General features: G+C 45.7%; 1 protein-coding gene across 1 annotated transcript in view; it reads left to right on the plus strand.

Moving 5' to 3' along the window:
* The window catches only part of Nuggc (nuclear GTPase, germinal center associated), a 41,237-nt gene extending 23,704 nt beyond the window's left edge, over positions 1–17,533 (plus strand). Inside the window, exons 11-19 of the mRNA XM_055609853.1 lie at positions 190–295; positions 1,066–1,199; positions 5,483–5,647; positions 8,731–8,888; positions 10,146–10,284; positions 11,360–11,468; positions 11,918–12,054; positions 14,704–14,794; positions 17,351–17,533. Of these exons, the coding sequence (XP_055465828.1) occupies positions 190–295; positions 1,066–1,199; positions 5,483–5,647; positions 8,731–8,888; positions 10,146–10,284; positions 11,360–11,468; positions 11,918–12,054; positions 14,704–14,794; positions 17,351–17,496 (1,185 nt within the window). The 3' untranslated portion in view covers positions 17,497–17,533. The remainder of the gene's footprint in view (positions 1–189; positions 296–1,065; positions 1,200–5,482; positions 5,648–8,730; positions 8,889–10,145; positions 10,285–11,359; positions 11,469–11,917; positions 12,055–14,703; positions 14,795–17,350) is intronic.

Consider the following 17,533-nt stretch of genomic DNA (forward strand, 5'->3'; position numbering starts at 1 on the left):
CACACACACACACACACACACACACACACACACACACACACACACACCATGTCTGTTCCCTGAATCGATCTTCAGATGTTGCAGAACTGAAAGTGAGCTGAGGTTGCTGAGAGTTCCTTTGGAGCCTCTGTAGCGCTTCTTTCCCTGCACTTGACCTATTCTGCTCTCTCTGTGTCTCCCTTCCTGCAGAGAAAACTGCCAGCTGACTCCAAGGTTCTGGGGGACTCGGATCTGGTGTACACAGTCAGTGCCCAGGAGTACTGGCAGCGGGCCCTCCTTACTGAGGAAGAAAGTGGTAATTTCTATTTTTTGCCTCAACCGCTAACATTTGAAAGGATAAGCTTGGCACCCTAGCGCCCTGCTTTAGATTTTTCTTTGCCATAGGGATGTTTTATTCCCACTTTCCACGGTTTCTGTACCTATTAGTGTGTGTTAAGTGCTGTGTGTGTGTGTATTTATGTGTTCATGTATATAATCAATTTTTCCTCTCCTCGCATTGTTGTGTGCCTGAGACCAAAATTCTTCTCTCATCCAAATTTTACCAGCATTAGTAAGAGTTAAGGCATTGGGTTTCCATTTCCTTGGTATATGGCCTGTGACTCTTCAGTTACCCAGGTATAGGCATTAGACATAGTTAACGAATGTTTAGTACATGTTTGTCTGTGAGGCAGGGAAATTAGAAGGCATGGCTCTTTTCTTTGGATAATTTTCAGTCTAAATGAGGAGCCAATAATCCCCCCTGCGTAAAGATGGAAGGGAAAACAAGACTTCGAAAGTATTGGCCATGTGCACAATGGAAGGCTAGAGAACCCTGAGGCCCACATGGATCTGAGGGCTCTTGGTTACTAGATGAGGGTTCATGCTGGGTTTTAGCCTGAGCCTAAGAGGGATTATGTCTACACAGATCTTAATAGACGTGTACATGGGTGAACAAACAGTGGTTATAAACAGATGTGTGACATGTTTCCCAAATCAGGGGGGCTGCTTCATGAACTACCATTATGAATTCTATTGTTAAAAATGCCTAGTCTTTCCAATATCATTTGTGCTGCTTGCGAATTCCAGAAATCCCCAAGTTAAGGGAATATATTAGGAAAAGGCTCTTGGACAAGAAGAGGAGACGGGTGACCAAGTATGTCACCGAAGCCTTCGGCCTGTTGCTCCTCACAGATACCTTCAACTCAGAGGAAAGCCTTCTGGTAAGGAAGATCCCTGTGCCGTCTCACATGCTGCCCGGGCAAGGGTAGGTTAGGAAGACCCCTCAGTTGTCTCACATTCCGCCTGGGTAGGAGTCGGAGTTAGCTCAGTGGTCAACTTGACACAGCTGGAAAGAGGAAATCTTAACTGTGGAAGTGCCTCTACCAGACTGCCCTGCTGGCATGTCTGGAGGGCCCCAGCCTATGATGGGCATTGCCACCCCTCTACAGGTGGGTCTGGGCTGTATAAGAAAGGTTGCTGTGTGAGCCAGAGAGAGCAAGCCAGGATGCTTGCTGATTCCTCCAGATCAGCCTTGAATTCCTGTCTTGGCTTCCCTCCATGATGGCCTGTAAGCTTTAGAATAAATAAACCTTTTCCTTCCCTATTTGGTCATGGTGTTTTTGACAGCAGAAAATGGAAAACTGGAACAGTAAGGCACTCCCCTTTGCCACACCAGGAAATTGACTTAGCATACTTTTTCTCTTTTCCTGTCAAGGTAAGCTAAAAAAACCTTTGGAGTGTAAGAGGAGAAAACAACAACAAAAGGGGTGAAAATCCTAACATTTAGGTAAAAGAGAAAGGATGAATGTTTTACCTGGACAGATGTAGTGAAAGGAAAAGGTGACAATGTTTGGATACTTGGCATTCCTCCTGAGACTCGAACAAGGTGGGGTGTATTTAAATGATGACTGAGCGACTTGGCTTATACACAATCTAGTGGGCTACAGACACTCTATTATCATCCTGGAGATGATGCTTCTGAAAGATGGTTTATCTGTCTATGGATTTCCTTTGTGTCCTGGTACATTGTGAGGTCCATGTTCTGAAGCCAGGAAAGGGAGGGGAGCTTTGAGAGGTTAAAGAGATCTCGAGGGCCCAAAGGCAGATAAGAAGTACTGATTCACTCCAGATGAAGGCTGCTAGGCAGGTACCCTGGCTCACAGACCGCGTGGAGATAAGCTGACTGACAAACACAGGCTGAAAAAGGCAAAGGTTTGAGCTTCTGACATTAAGGTCATACTCACACAGATTCCCACAAAAGAGGAATTATGCCCCCAAATAGTTACATAACAGATTATGTATCTTTCGGGGTCCCCAGACATCCAGGTTATCAGCCATTTTGTGCTGACTCTTAGGCCCCCTGGATGTCCATGTTTTAGCTGACTCATACAAGATACCCACGTCAGTGCCATGTTTGTGTAAACCTTAACTGTCCCCTAGGGGCGTCTTTCCCCAACTTGCTCTCAGGATCTCAGTCTGCATTAATTACTTTCCTTGTCCCTGTTACAAAATACCCAGCAGGGAAAAAAACAACAAAACAAAACAAAACAAAACACCCAAAAAACAAACTTAAGGCAGGAGATACAGTCTTACAGTCTGGATGGCGGTGAGCCACTTGAAGCTCAGCTTGCTCATATTTTGGCAGCCAAACAAGTCAACAGGGAGCTCTGGGTAGATGGGAGCCTGCCCTATAACTGTTAAATCCATCTCTGCTGAGCTAGGGTCCTGTGTGTGTCAGCAAGGCCCATGCCCAAAGGCTTCCACAGCCTCCCCAGACAGAGCCAGGTGAGGATGGGTGGTTCAAACGCACAGTCTGTGAGGGACATTTCGCACTGGAACAGAACAAGAGTTGTAGTAACACTGTGAAAGGAAGGGGGAGGGGGAGTAGGGGGTTCGGAACATTTATGTCCACAGCATAGAAGGCAGACCTTTCGAATGTCCGCTTAAAAGTTTTTTTGTCATAGAAATGGACAGGTTTCTCATGATTGATGACCCCTCCCCCCTGTACACACACACACACACACACACACACACACACACACACACACACACACTCACACACACACCAGAAGAAAGATAACTGCCAAAGAACAGACTTGGAGATGTAGGAAGAAAAATCAGCCCCTTTACTCAATGGCTAACTTTGTTGTTTCTTTCTAAGAGACAAAGTGTTCAGACTGTATATGAAAACAGAATCCAGACTCACATTCTACAGTAAGATATTCAGCAAACCAGCCCCGTACCTACCATACCCAGCCTAGGAAACCAATCTGCTGTCTCCAAGGCTGAAGACTTACAGGAGGTCAGACTGCTATCTCTAGTAATGATCTAAGAAATTGGACAACTTCTGTAACCAACAGCTCCAAGTGGCCAGACCTTGATGACTAGTTTCTCTAACCCTTAAGCAGCCAGAGAGAGCCAATTAAGAATCCCTAACTAACCATACAGCAGAGAATGGGGATCTCCCTTCAGCAGTAGTTCTGAGGACACAGCATTTGCTTTTCTTACTCGGTTGACCTTCTTCCACTTCCAGACTTGGGTTTGCCCGCCAGATCTACACACTCAACTAGTCTGACTTCTTACTGTTCTGGGAAAGGGAAAGGCTAAGAAGGCCCTTGGAAGAGATTCTGGGGCTAGTCCTGGCCTGAGGAAAGTAAGGCAGGGATGAGCCTGACAGGTGGCAAGATGGCAGAGACAGGAGACCCAAACTCAATATGAAAACAAGCAGGGCAGCAAGTTGGCCAGATGACTGATTTGAAAGACCCTATAAAGGGGGATCGGTCGATTGATCAATCGCAGCTGTGTTTGTTTCTTTCTTCGTCACATTTCTTTGTTTTGCTTTAGCTGCAGGAGAAAAACTCCCAGTATCAGAGATTTTCTTTTTTTTTTTTTCCTGATCTGAATATTGTCCTCTGAAATGGCTGGGGAAGGATTTGACCTTCCAATTTTCTGAGAAAGTTCTGTGGTGTGAAATCTGCCTTTTTGCCCAACACAAGATTGCTTTTGGAAGTGCCCATGGAAAATGAATCAAATGGAATGCTGTATGTGGGTGGTTTGTTTTACAAACACAAGGACAAGGTATTTTGAGATGTGTCCGTCCCTATTTGCTGTTCTTTGCCCACTCTGAGGTGAAGCCCCTGGTGGGGTTGGGGGACTCATCTTTGCCTCCAAAGCTAAGCCATACAAGACCTAGGAGGCAGAGGCTGAGGAGAATGTCACTGGGGGAGGTCTTAAAGAAATGGCAGCAACTTTCCTCAAAATTCTTTCGCCTCCAATATTGGTCTTATTTCTTTGATGGAAAGTTGGAAGACAAGAGTTCTGTCAGTGCCTTTGAATTCCTGAAAAAAAGAAATCAATCCTAAAATGTGTGTACTTCATCGTTTTTCCCCCCCAAGACTGTGTTTCTAACCAAAAGTTTAGATTTTTGGGGTGGCTAGTGATTTTAAGTGCAGTAATTATTTTTAGGATCATTAGGAAGTTGGTCATGACATTTCAACATCAATGAGCCCTAGGCTCATTCATACGAAGTCCCGCCCTCCCCTCTTACTGTTCTTCATGTCTTAACACTTTACAGCAGGGATTGTTCTGAGAAATGCATCACACCAACCTCCTTGTTGCTGTGTAAGCCTCGCAGCACTCTTTTCGTGAACACGCATGGATAGCTCCCCACACATCTAGCCCCAGCCGTTAGCAACCTGTTATGAGGTCACTGTTACCTCTGCAATCCATCGCTGCATAGAGCATCGTTGTAGAGTGCATGCCTGTGTGTGCTCTTCTTCCCCACTTTGCAGCCTCCTTCTGTGAAGATGGAGAGTGAGTTTATTTCTGTGATCTTGCAGCTTTGCATTTCAAAGTTTGGTGGAAGGAGGATCAGTTCCCTTGGAGGCTGAGTGGGGACGAGGACTCTTAGGCCTTCAGATTTTAAGACTGAAGGCACAGCGAAGTCTGAGAAACACTACCTTAAAAAGCTGCTTTTGTGTAAAGTCAAAGACCATCAAACGTTTGTCAACTCAGATGGCACTGAGAAAACTTTTAAAATATGTTTACATCTTGTATTAGTATGTATGAATCCTATATGCTAATGAGTTTCATGACAACATTTTAATATCTATGTATAATCTGTCATGGTCATATTCACTTCACTGTCTTTATCTTACTCCTGCTGGTGCCCTGGAAATTTTGTTCTCATAATCATTGAATTGTTATTTGGTAAAGATGAAAGATTTCTTCAATATTGAGGGAAACCAGAGTATAGACAATTATTCAGACTCACTTCCCAAATAGCCTGATGGATTTTACACCCCCATTGTTTTTTTGTTTCGTTTTTTTGGTGCTGTTTTTCATGCTAAGAAACTCCAGGAGGTCTATGCACTGAGGATGACTTCTGGGGACCACAAGGATAAATCTACTTTGGGTGACTTACAGGCGAAAGCTTGTGCTGGTGACAAGTTTCCATGGGAGCAGAGTTTAGGGAATCTGATGCTCCTTGTGACCTTGTCCCTAGACTGAACACCTGAACACGGGTGGCCTGCGGCGATTTGTGGAGGAGAAGATGGAACTGTTGGAGGAGGCCATTGAGCAGTGCTTTGCTCGCATGGAGCAGCCGCTGCAGACAGGGGTCCAGGTGGCCAGGACTGCCTGCCGCCGCATCCTCAGGGCATGCCTGGTGGTGAGTGGCCTTTCCCAGGGAAACTCCTGTTCTCTGCAGCAAGGTCAGCCTGATCTCCAAATGCCTCTTGCACTATCTCCTTGTTCGCACCCATAACCTTACCACCCTGAGGGATGGCTGTGGCTTTCAGGCTAGCTTGAGGTATGTCGTAAGTTCGCAACTAATCTGAGGGACTGCAGAGTGAACCCCTCTCTCAAAAACCCCAAATCAAAATCTACCAAGCAACCAAGCAAACAAAAGACAGTAAGAAAATTCTATGTAGGAAATCCTCTGCAAAGAGGAGTGTTCGCCTGTGGCTTGTTAAGTTTGCAGTCCAGCAGAGGCAGAGCTGGGCCTCAGGGTTTGAGTTTCTTAGTTTGAGAGTCAGTTCCAACAAACATCACTGCAAACCCCAGACAAGGCACAACCCATTCAGCATTTCAAGTCCATTTAGAGTTTTCTTGATTATCTCTTCTGTAGAATGGGGATGTTACATGTCTGGCCTAAATATCTCCTAAATTGATTCGATTTATCAGTTATCTTAGACAGAAGGAGTACCTTGCAGGCCCTTTACTTGACACAAATAGTTGTATATATCAATCAGTTGTTTTGGGTTTCTCAAAGATGGAGCCGTAAATACAGGTAGAATTCTGCAAGACTGGGGGATCTCTCATATTGCTCAGGCAGCCGTGACAGGGTATCACAGGCATAGGGGATAGCTTGAGCAACAGGCAGAGATCAGAAAGCTGGAAGTTCAGGATCACATGTTGGCAATGTTTGCTGAGGCCTCTTTCCTTGACCTGGAGACAGTGGCCTGCTCCTGGTGCTCTGTGTGTGTGTACATGTGCTGTACTCCTAGTGTCCCTCTCATAAGGACACCCATTCTCTTTAAAGGTGCCATCTCTACAGACAGTAATGTTGGGTATTAGAACTTTAACATGTAGGATTTGGAAAGGCCATGGTTCGGTCTATAACACCCATTAGCTTAAGGAGTGGTGGTGACCTACCCACATGTTAGGATAAGTCAGAAGACTCTAGTTCTGGGAGTGAGACTTGGGTAATATATCGTAGATGTTTTTAAAATGACTTTGACAATTGGGACACTGACCATGATGTGGCAAGGCTGTGATCCTCCTGTATGGAGAGCAGTGACATCTCCCACTGTGGTGAAAAGCCAGCTTACTCTGCCAGCTAGGACCCTTGGAAACATCCTTCAGCCTCATTTGGATGAGTGTAACACCAGCCACACCTGATTAACCCCAGAAAAAAGCCCTGGGTCAGAAGCAGCAACCAAACCATCCCCAAGTCCCCCTCCCAACTCTGAATCTGTGAGAGATGACAGGCGCTTAACTCTCATTTTAAGCCCTCTGTCTCACTACATTCAGGTACTGTGTTTCCTAGCAATAGTTTCTATTTCATGGTAGGACAAGCCAGATCATAAAGAGTGAATGACTGGGTAGTGGTAGAGGATAAAGCCATGAGGGAGAGGCACCTCTTTGAGACATCTCGCTTGTGACAAAGAAGGTTGTCAGTCATCCTTAGACCTCACCAACAGTCTGCCCCACTACTGCTCTCCCACCATCAGCTCTTCAGGGACTATAAGCATGCTCAAGGTACATGATAAACAACATCCTGATAAACAACATTCTTCTGTGGTCAGAAATTAGGACACACTTTTTTTTTTTTTTTTTTTTTTTTTTTTTTTTTTTACCATCACCATCTCTTATTTAACATGGTGAAACAACCTAAAGGTCTAAAGCTAAGAGAGTGGTAAAGTGAATTAGTCTGAATCTGTACGTATCACTTCATGCATTACTTTTCCTGTGGCTGTGAAGAAACTTGAGGGAGGAGAGGCTTGTTTGGGCTTGTAGTTTAGAGGACACCATGGCAAGGAAGGCCTGGGACTAGCACATCTCTTTTGATGGGAACTTGTAGCAAGGATTTTTCACGCCTTGAAGGATTAGGAATCAGAAGTAGATATCACTTTGGAGAACCGTCTCCAATACCCCGCTTCTGTTAGTCCTAGAGGTCGACACCCTGCTCAGACAATAGCACCAGCTGGAGGCCAACTATTTAACAAGTGAGCCTGTTGGGGATGTTACACATGCAAACCACGACACATGGTGATTAAAGTCACGTTTGGAAACTGGGCAATAGTGTCGCATGCCTTTCATCCCAGCACTCTGTGATTATGCAGGTGGATCTCTGTGAGTTGGAGGCCAGGCCTGGTCTGCAGAGCGAGTTCCAGAACAACCAGAACCCTATCTCGGAAAACAACAACAACAAAAATCACTTTTGGAATATATTTAGAAGGGAGGGAGGCAGAGAAAGAGAGATATTATACCATATAATATCATATCATACTGTGTAGCTATGCTCTTAAAATAAATCATTGTTTTAAAGCTCATGCTGTTCTCTACTGAACTTTTAGCAAACACATTTTTATTGTCCTTACTTGGTCAATATCTATATAAAATTGATTAATATTTCTTTAGTGCTAACCATAGCATAAATATTTCTCCCTCTCATTTCTGGACCTTTATTACCCTGGGGGAAATGCCAAAGATATACAAATCCACTTGTATTTTCATTAAATATTCAATAAAATTTATACTCTTCCTCGGGGATTTCAAGACATAGTCTTACTGTTAGTCTGCAGCTTTTCACTTATGCCGTAATTGCTCATTTAACAAATAGCTGATGGTCACCATTTGAGTCACTGTCTGCCAGATGTGGACATTTAGCATTGGTCTCCCCACCTCAGTTAACTTAATCTAGAGTTGGGCTAAGCATGCCTACAGTTTTGTGTCCTTAGTGGCTCTAGATTCTGTCATGTTGACGATCAGTGTTCATCATGACAGAGGCTTGTGATTGACACAAGCCTGACACCCTTTGGTTTGGAAACCGAAGCAGGGGCTCCCAGTCAATCTAGAGATGTAACCATGGTTGCTCAGTGGCTTAAGGGTGTGTTTAAAGACCGTGCTGTTTCTGTTTCCATCCCATGATTCTTAGCAATGGTCTTTGAGCAACACCAATGAGAACCTGACCCTAGGATTTTCAAGTTAATTCCCACTGGCTTGCTAACTCATTGTTTGATTGTCTAGAGGAGTAGAGGAAACCAAGGTTTTCACCAGACCCTAAAAGCTGTTTGCCTGAAGAATGGCGTCTATGCCTCCAGGACTCTGCCCAGAATCGACCTGAATGAAGCCCTGTCGCAGCCTATCTATGACCAGATCGACCCTGTGTTTGGAGGCATTTTTAGGTAAAGAACCTTTCATCTTGCTCTTTCAAAAATACACATCTGTGGGACAGCAAGCTAGAGCCTCAGATTTAAGGAATTTATTTTCTTGGCCCTGGAAGTGTAAAGAGTAGCTGGTTATTTGAGATGGAAAGCTTAGCTTTTGGCAAAACACAAAAGCCATCTTGGTTTGGTTTACTTAAAAATTTCCCATGGTGACCTGGAGTGCATATGGAGATGTTTCTGTCAGACTAATACTATGATTGCCATTATTTTTCAAATCTCTCCTATGTGCGGCAGGGGATTCATTTTCTTAGGGATCTGAGCCCTGGGACGGGGTGTTTGGATTGGAGAGTGTGGAATAAAGTGAGCACAAAGCCTTCAGTACTTTCCCTGAGTGTGAAAAAAAAATGTGGTCCAAGGAGGAAGCTGTGTGCTTTTGGCACATGCATGCTCAATGTCCAGGAACATGAGTTGTGGGCAGTGTCCGTTCCCCATGCCCATTCATTCCCTGAACTGCAACTCGTCCCTCCATCAACAGAAAGAGGTTCTCCAGATTCCCAGTACAGCAGCCTGTCTCCAGGTATCCTTTCTCTGTCCCCATGGTTCTTTAAACTTTCGGTCATCCCATCCCATCCCCTACCCCACCCTGTTAGATAGAACAGCATCTGGCACAACCTGCCTCTTCTGTGCCAATAGGCATTTGTCTGCATTGTCAAAATGATTCCTGAACTCTACAGAGTGGCTTTGGTCCTTTACACATGAGCAAGCAAACCATGAAGAACTGTGGGACTTTTCCAGTGTCACCAGATCATGAAAAAATACCTCCAGGATTCCAAGCCCACGCTTTCTTCTCTGCAGCCTGCTGCTTCTTCCTTCTCAGATATTCTGAGGGGGACAACTTCCCCTTTTCACATTCTTATATCTCACCCACCTTTGAAGGCTCAAGTCCCACCCTTTCTAATGAAAGTGCTGGCAATCGACAGACAGTGAGTTTTGAGGTGAGCCTGCCTCCACCTCTTACTGGCTTGTGTGACCTCGGGAATGTCAACCATCCCCTCTGCACCCCAGTTTCCTCATCTGTAAAATAGGCACCATCACACTGACTACATAGGCCTAGAACAGCCCAGTGTCTGGCACACTCTGGGGATCTGATGACTGTTGCCTTTCATTGTTTTTTCTCTTTAATATAATAGAAGAAACCCCGCTTGTTTCATGCCTGTCTTGTCCCTGCAGTCACTACCATGGTGACTGAACTTGCTGCGCTGCTTTCTTCCATAGGGAGGGAAAGCCTGCAGGCTCTGCTCTGATGCAGCACATAGATGCTTTCAAACATTCCCTGGAGGAGAGAATGGAAGAGACTGGGATTGTAAATGGCTGGAAGTACGATGGATACAAGAGAAGCTTCCTGATCCAGGAGGTATGTTCCTCAAAGGGGGTGGAGAAGATGAGCCACAGCAGGTTGGGATGAGAGGGGAGGTCCTAAGACCACCATGGAGCACAGCACAGGACACCAAGGCCAGCTTTGTTCCATGCAGAAGCAATTAGTAGAAGCAGCTGAGGTGGTGAAGTTGGCCCAGAGCCTGACTAGTCACAGAGTATGTAAATAAATAAAAAATGTGCATCCCATAATAAGGTTGTCATTTACCTCGCCACCATTTCTTCTAATTTTACAAAGGAGCCAAAGAAACAAAGCTTAAATAAGTCAGCCATTATCATCTTTATCATACCATCTTCATCACCATCATCATATCGTTGTTTCTATTCTTTTAAGTCATTTGCTGGTGTTGATGACTCCCAGCCCTTGTCTGTGACTCACTTTCCTCCAGGCCCAACTCAAATCACATGGCAATGCTAGGAATTAGGCTGGTGTCCCCAACCTCTCAAAGACCCTTCCTGGGTCTGCCCTCTACTTTAGGACACACTTACTGGGTGGTTTGTAGGGTCTAGGTACTGTGAGGCTCCTTTAGGGAATAGTGATCTTCTGGATAGAGTTCTTGTCCTCAGGGAGCTGGCAGATGAGCTGTAGAGACAACATGTGGGCAGCTTTATTGGTTACTTTTCCCAGTCAAATCCCGGCAAAAGCAAAAGGAAGGAAGGGTTTATCTAGGCCCACAGTTTGAGGGCACAGTCCACCCTGAGGGAAGCCATGGCAGCAGCTGCTCACACTGCATCCGCATTCAGGAAGCAGTGAGTGATGGACATGGGCGCCAACCCTGATTTCTTCTTTTGGTGCAGTCTGGGACTCCACTCAGTGGAGTGGTGCTGTCTGTATTTAATACATAATTTCATATAGACCAGCTACCCTAATCCCACACAGAGGCTCGTTTTGTTTCCTTGGTTATCCTAGATTCTGTCAAGTTGACAGTGTTTGTCACCGCAACAGCCAGTCCTGACACCAGGCAGGGGGATGGGAAGGCAGGCACACAGGCACACCTGAGTGCCTCTGTCAGAGGAACCGTCCCAAATGGCCTCGTGTTAACGTACTTTCTCAGATAAGTGCCATCCTGGGAGGCCTGGAGGGCCACATCCTCCGAAGGAAGAGGAAGATCTATGAGTCCATCACCAGCTCCATCCAAAGCGACCTGAAGCCCTGCTATGAAGGTGGCCCCCGGGGAGGCACTTCTTCTTCCTGGTTTTCTGGGATCCTCCTATTTCCCATTAGCTTCCTGCTCTGCTGGCTTCTTTATAGGAATCCATCTCTTCAACCTTAGTTCTGGTAACACTATCAAGGGCCCCCTTTATCTACATGTGGCCTGAGCCCCTAGGCTATAGCTTAAGATGCAGTTTTCACTTGGGCCTCCTTTAAATGCTCGTGGATCAACTCCTAGGCCCCCGAGTTTGCCTTAGGGAATGATTTTTTTCATTGGGTTTTCTGAATGATAATGAATCTAAATCTTGGGTGTTTTTCCCATAATATTCACATAAATATGTGTACATGTGTTCTTCTGCATTCTTGCTTGCATGTCTGTTTTTTTCTGATTATGTTACCTATTTCTCAGTAAGTCCTTGCTGTTATGTGACTGTAGCCCCCCCCCTTTTTTTTTGGTCAGAGGCTGCTCAGATCACTGGCAAAAAAGCATGCGAGAGGATGAAGGATGTCATCAGAAGAGGGGTGGAGCGGCAGGTGGCCGAAGGCATGTTTGAGAGGGCTCAAGAGAGGATGTGGCACCAGTTTCAACAATTGAAGGTACTTTACATCTGTCGGGGGAGGGCCAGCCCAGCTGGGACAGGAGAGATAGCAGACACCTGGGCCAAGAACAGCTGGGCACCTTCTGTACTGGGCCTATGACTTTAGAAACTCAACCCCTCCAGCTCTTTTCCTGTGCCGTTAGTTCCTCTCTACAAAGCCATCTGTAGGGCAGGGGCTCCAGTCTTTGTGTGCCTTCGTTCACTGAATCCTCAGTGAATCCCCAAGTGAGGTGGGTTCCATTGCTGTGTCCTTTCTATGCAGAAACAAAGCCAGGCAGAAGAGACGAGTACCGAGAGGCAGAGCTAGATAAAGTTGTGGTGTCAGTATCTCCAACAGTAGCATAATCTGAAGCCATATTTTTTTTTTTTAAATAAAGAAGATGGCTCAGCTCCACACAGTTTTGGTTAGGTAAATGGCAGACTATGACCATAGATGAGTGGGTGGTAGGACCTGGCACAGGTTAAGGTTTGAGTCCATCTGTTTCTGAGATGGTTTCTAAGAGTCCCTTTGGACCAAAGTATCCTGTAGACAATTTTTGTCTTGGTTCTAGGTCTCTTAGCTTGTTACCTTCTCCCTCCCAAGTAATAGAAAACCTTCACCTTCATCTCATTAGCCCCTGTCTGGACGTATGAGGCTCCCAAGTTTTCTGTCAAGGTTCAGGCTTGGCTGACCTCTGTCCCACCCATCCAGCAGAGGAAGATAGCTAGGGGCAGCATCAGGCCAGCTCTGCACTAACCTCCCTGCTTCTTCCTGACTCCACCCACTTCAGTTTTAGAAACTCCAGTCTGTTGTGTAAATCGGCGAGCTTTTCATGGGCTCGGTAAGAGCTATCTTGCTTATTAGCAGCTATTTGATTCCACGCAGTTAACATGCTATCACCGTCTAGAAATACATGTGGGAAACTGACAAGGCTCCATAGAGCCAGTCTCCACTGAGTATGTAGGAATTGGATCATTGAGATGCTCAGTGAAACAGTGCCCCTGAAAGGGACTAATACACTGACCATGTGCACATGTAACTTAGAAATGTGGATAGATAAAAATGCATAAGATCATCACGTGCTCTCATCCCTGATCTTTTCCCAAATCAAGACTATTAGTCACTTTTAATTATTTAAGTATTATTGTTCTACATAATGAATGATATAAAAGGCACTTTCATTTTCCTGAAAGAATTGTCGTCTTGGAGGCTTATTGCCTCTGTCTGCTAAGCTAGGCCTAGTCCTGGAAAATTCTAGCCTCCATACAATCTAATAGAATGTTTTCAGCCTCCTAGACTTATTGTTTAATAAGCTCACCTTTTCTTGTCCTTACTGAGCTCTGGGTTGGCTGGTTCAACTCAGTTCAAACTCCGCTTCCAGCTGACTTATTCAATCAGGCTTTTCTTGGCCCCTGAATTGCTGAATTGCTTCAAACTATCTCCAGCAATCTGTTCTACTCTCCTGGATCCTTCTCATTCTCTGGCTTGTTCTGCCTTCACCTGTGTTTACCTTGCTTTCTCATTCAACCTCTCTCTGTAAAACTCTGCCCATAAAACTGCCTTCTCTCTCTCTCTCTCTCTCTTTCTCTCTCTCTCTCTCTCTTTCTCTCTCTCTCTCTTCATTACCCATTAAGTAGCTTCCCTTTCCTCTCTCTTCTCAAAAGAGTTGGGCATATCTTATTCTGTCAGCTTTCTCTGATTAGTCACCTTTTATGCCTCTCAATTAAGCATCACTTTGAAACATGAGTGCTTCCTTCTACAAAATAACTTTACTTTCATTGTTTGGGATTAAAGGCATGTACACCTGGACCTAAGCTTTTCTTTACCTGATACTTGTTCTATACCAGTTCTTACAAACTGAAGAACAGAGTACGAGTTTACTGAGAGTATTTGTATTGATAATCTGCTAAACTGATCAACTGATAATCTGATAAACTGATCAGTACAGCTTGCTCATTTTTCTTCAGCCTGGGGTGAGGTAACTGCAGCTGGTTTTAGGAGACACAGCTCTCCCACTCCCTGATCTTATAGACAAGGATGCTGAGGCCCAGTGAGCTTAATTGACCAGCTCAAGCTAGAAGCCTTGTTCTGGCACTGAGGAAGAAGTATAAGGTTAGGGAGTGAGGAGATCTGGGTTCAAAACTAGAGACCACCAGGCTGCAGAAAAGAGTCTTGGTGTTTGCCACAGGAGTCAGGAAACAGAAGAGGGAGTGAAATGGTTTTAGGTGTTCAAAGGGTTGAGAAAAGCCAGGAGACATTTCTCAGGCATGTGAGTCAGTCCTGCCAAACAAGGTATGCTGCATGGGGCAATGCCAATAGATAGCCAACCAGGGCTCATGCAGGAGAGGACTGTGGGTAATGATGGTTCGTCTCTTCTTAGCTTTAGAGTCAGTTGGCTATCCATCGAAGGTAGCCTGCCATGCATGCCCACAGGCAGGGGAAGAGATGCAGAGGCAGGTGGGAGCCAGCGGGAATGCTGTCCTGCTGCCCTGCTGATAACTGCACTGGGGTCATCAGCACACTCCCAGTCCTTTATCCTTGAAGACTTTAACCTTGGGCAAGCCCATTCTGGGTCATCTCCAGCTGGGGGATGGAGTGCTCATTTTATATAACTCGCTTTCCCTTAGGCCGTTTCATTCTAACCGGCCTGATGTTCTTGTCACACAGCATGGAATCACTGAGAAAGTCAAGGGCAGCATCATGACCATGTTGATGCTGGCTGCACCCCAGGGAGATGGTCTCTACAAGGAGCTTGCAGGTAAATAGTAAAACTTTTACATGAAGGGCAATTGCAGAGTAACCCCTGGTTGAACTGAAAGCTATCAAAGTGGGCCTGGAGAAACAGTTCAGTAGTTAAGAGCACTGGCTGCTTTACAACCACATGGTGACTCACAGCCATCTGTATCTTCAGTCCCAGGAGGTCTGGTGTCCTCTTCTGACCCACGTGAGTGCCGCACACGCATGATGCAGGCAAAACACACATATACATAAAAATAAATAATAAAAATTAATCCGAGGTGCGGATTTCTAGAGCAAGTTATGCAGATGGTGAACGTAACCGTCGCACTCTACTGAGCACCCAGCAGAGACAAGTACTTCGACATGGTGCGGCTCCATCTTGGGTAATTTTCCAGAGTCCTCAGAGATCCTAGCCGCCGCTCCGTCTTTCAGATGCAGAAAAGGAGGCTCAGCCCAGGTCGTGCGAACTCCCAGGTTTCCATAATTGGCAACTGTAAACAGCAACCCACAAGCTCCCCCGCTGTCTCCATAAGCCTTTCTTCCAAGTTCCTGCCTCCTTAGAAAAGATTCCATCTCCTGGTGACGGAGGAAAAAAAGATCCTCTTGATTACCAGGACCTTGGGAATATGGCTCTAACTCCCTTTCCTGCCCAGAGCTGCGTTGAGCTACCTTGAAACTGGAGAGGGTGACCAAGCGGGGGGGGGGGGGGGGGGGGAGATAATAAAAAAAATTCTAGCAAAAATTTACCTGCTCAGCATCTCAGGAATCATATGATGCCCTCTCAGGTATCATATGTACAGACATGGTTAGGAGAGCACAATCAATTACAGTATCGTGGGGCAAGACCGCACAGGCTTCTGTGAACACAGCCCAGGTTATGGTAGGCACGTGGTTAGCAGGTGAGGGAGCAACTGCTGAAAGCAATGGAGCATCATAGCCCAGGACACAGAAGCGTGAAGCAATCTCCAGCATGTGCTGGAAAGAAGGAAGCAACACAGGAAAGCATGCGTGGCTTATAGCCAGCCATTTGTGAAAGAGGTCTCCCATGGGGACTTGAGTTTTACCTAGTCAGTGTATCATTCCTGCTGAAGGTCTTCCAACTGTCCAGGCCTTGCAGATAGAGGGCATTGCCCCAAGTTTTATCTAAGTTCTATCTGCCTGGAGGAAGCAGATCCCTGGGGTTCTTAATCACCTCCTGGTCATGGGTTTCATAGCAGGGAAGGTTCGGGCCGGTTCATCCAGACCACCATGTGGGACATGGTGAGCTAACGATGGCTGGAGCAAGACCCAGGGTAAATCTGAAGTGCCTGCCTCGAATACTATGTTGGTCAGAGTTCTCCAGAAGAACAGAACACAGAGATGTAGCTATGGAAAGGGCTGTGTATGGGGAACTGGTCCACTCCGTGGTGGAAGTCATGTGTATCACTGATGGAGGAGGATGCAGGCTGGCTACTCTGGAGAGAGCTTCAATGGCGGTCCATGGGTGGTCTCTGCAGAACCACGGGCTGATGGCTCATGCAAAGACCAGGGATCCAGAGAATTCCTTCTTATTCGGAGGGAAGGCAGCCTCAGCTGGTAGCATGCCACATTAAGGGAAGATGGTGGTTTCACTCGAGGTTTGCCAGTTTTAAAGCAGCTCAAAGACGCATTCAGACAAAGTTTGACAAATGTCTATACATCGTGGCCTGAACAAGTTGCCATAAAATTACCCATCATAGCTGAGTGTGATGGCACATGCCGGTGATGCCCGCACTGGGGAGGCTGAGGCTGGAGAATTGCCTGGACTTCTATTGTGATACCCTATCTTAAAAAAAAAAAAAAAAAAAAAAAAAAAAAAAAAAGTTAAAACATACAAATATCTAACTAAACAAATCAAAACTAAAACAAAGCTAAAAAAAAAAAAGTATAAAACAAACACCAAATTAGCCACAGTGAGGATGCAATCAAAATGCAGATTGGAAAATGAAAACTTGGGATGCTAAAAGAGAGCAAAGCAAGTTCATTGAAAAATGGAGGTTGGATAAGGACAGGGAGTCTGGGGACAGAGATCTGCCTGGAAGTGATGTGGGCAGATCCTATGGTTTGCTATGCTTTGGATCTTCTCACATGGGCTCTGAGGAGGCCTGAGAAGACTGTGAAGGTTCCAGGGCCTTTCTTTTAAAGATTTATTTGGTGTGTGTATGTGCGTGTTTGTGTGTGTGTGTGTGTGTGTGTGTGTGTTTGTGTTTGTGTTTGTGTGTGTGCTCGAGCACGCGTGCGCTTGAGTGCGCTTAGTTCAGTAAGCCATTTTAATCACTGAGCAAGAACAGTAAGCCATTTTAATCACTGAGCTCTCCAGCTTCCCAGGACTTTTTAAAGGGTATCCTCCCTTTAAGGGTTATCTTCCACCATACATGCTGAGATAAGTTTTCAGGTAACAAAGAGACTCCTTGGCTCCATGGGGTTATTTGTAAAACAAGGAGATAGGATCATCTAGATCTTCTATTTTGTAAGTGACAGGGTTGCTGAGGGCTTCATCTTGAGGGACCGTTCCTGGGAAGACATTGACTATGCATGTGTATCTGCCTCTCTATAGATGTCAGGAGTGAACAGAAGGAGATGGAAAAGCTCCACAGAAGCCTGAGGGAGGTGGCTGAGAACGCGCAGCTGCGGAGGGGCATGCAAGATTTCCTCCTTCGAATGTCTCCCAGCAAAGGAGCCCCCCCTGGAGCAAAACTTTAGTTTGGTGGTCTTAGGTCTGAAAATAGGCCTGAATCCA

This window comes from Psammomys obesus, unplaced genomic scaffold (genome assembly GCF_907164565.1).
Source record: "Psammomys obesus unplaced genomic scaffold, mPsaObe1.curated_primary_1811, whole genome shotgun sequence".
Lineage (NCBI taxonomy): Eukaryota > Metazoa > Chordata > Mammalia > Rodentia > Muridae > Psammomys > Psammomys obesus.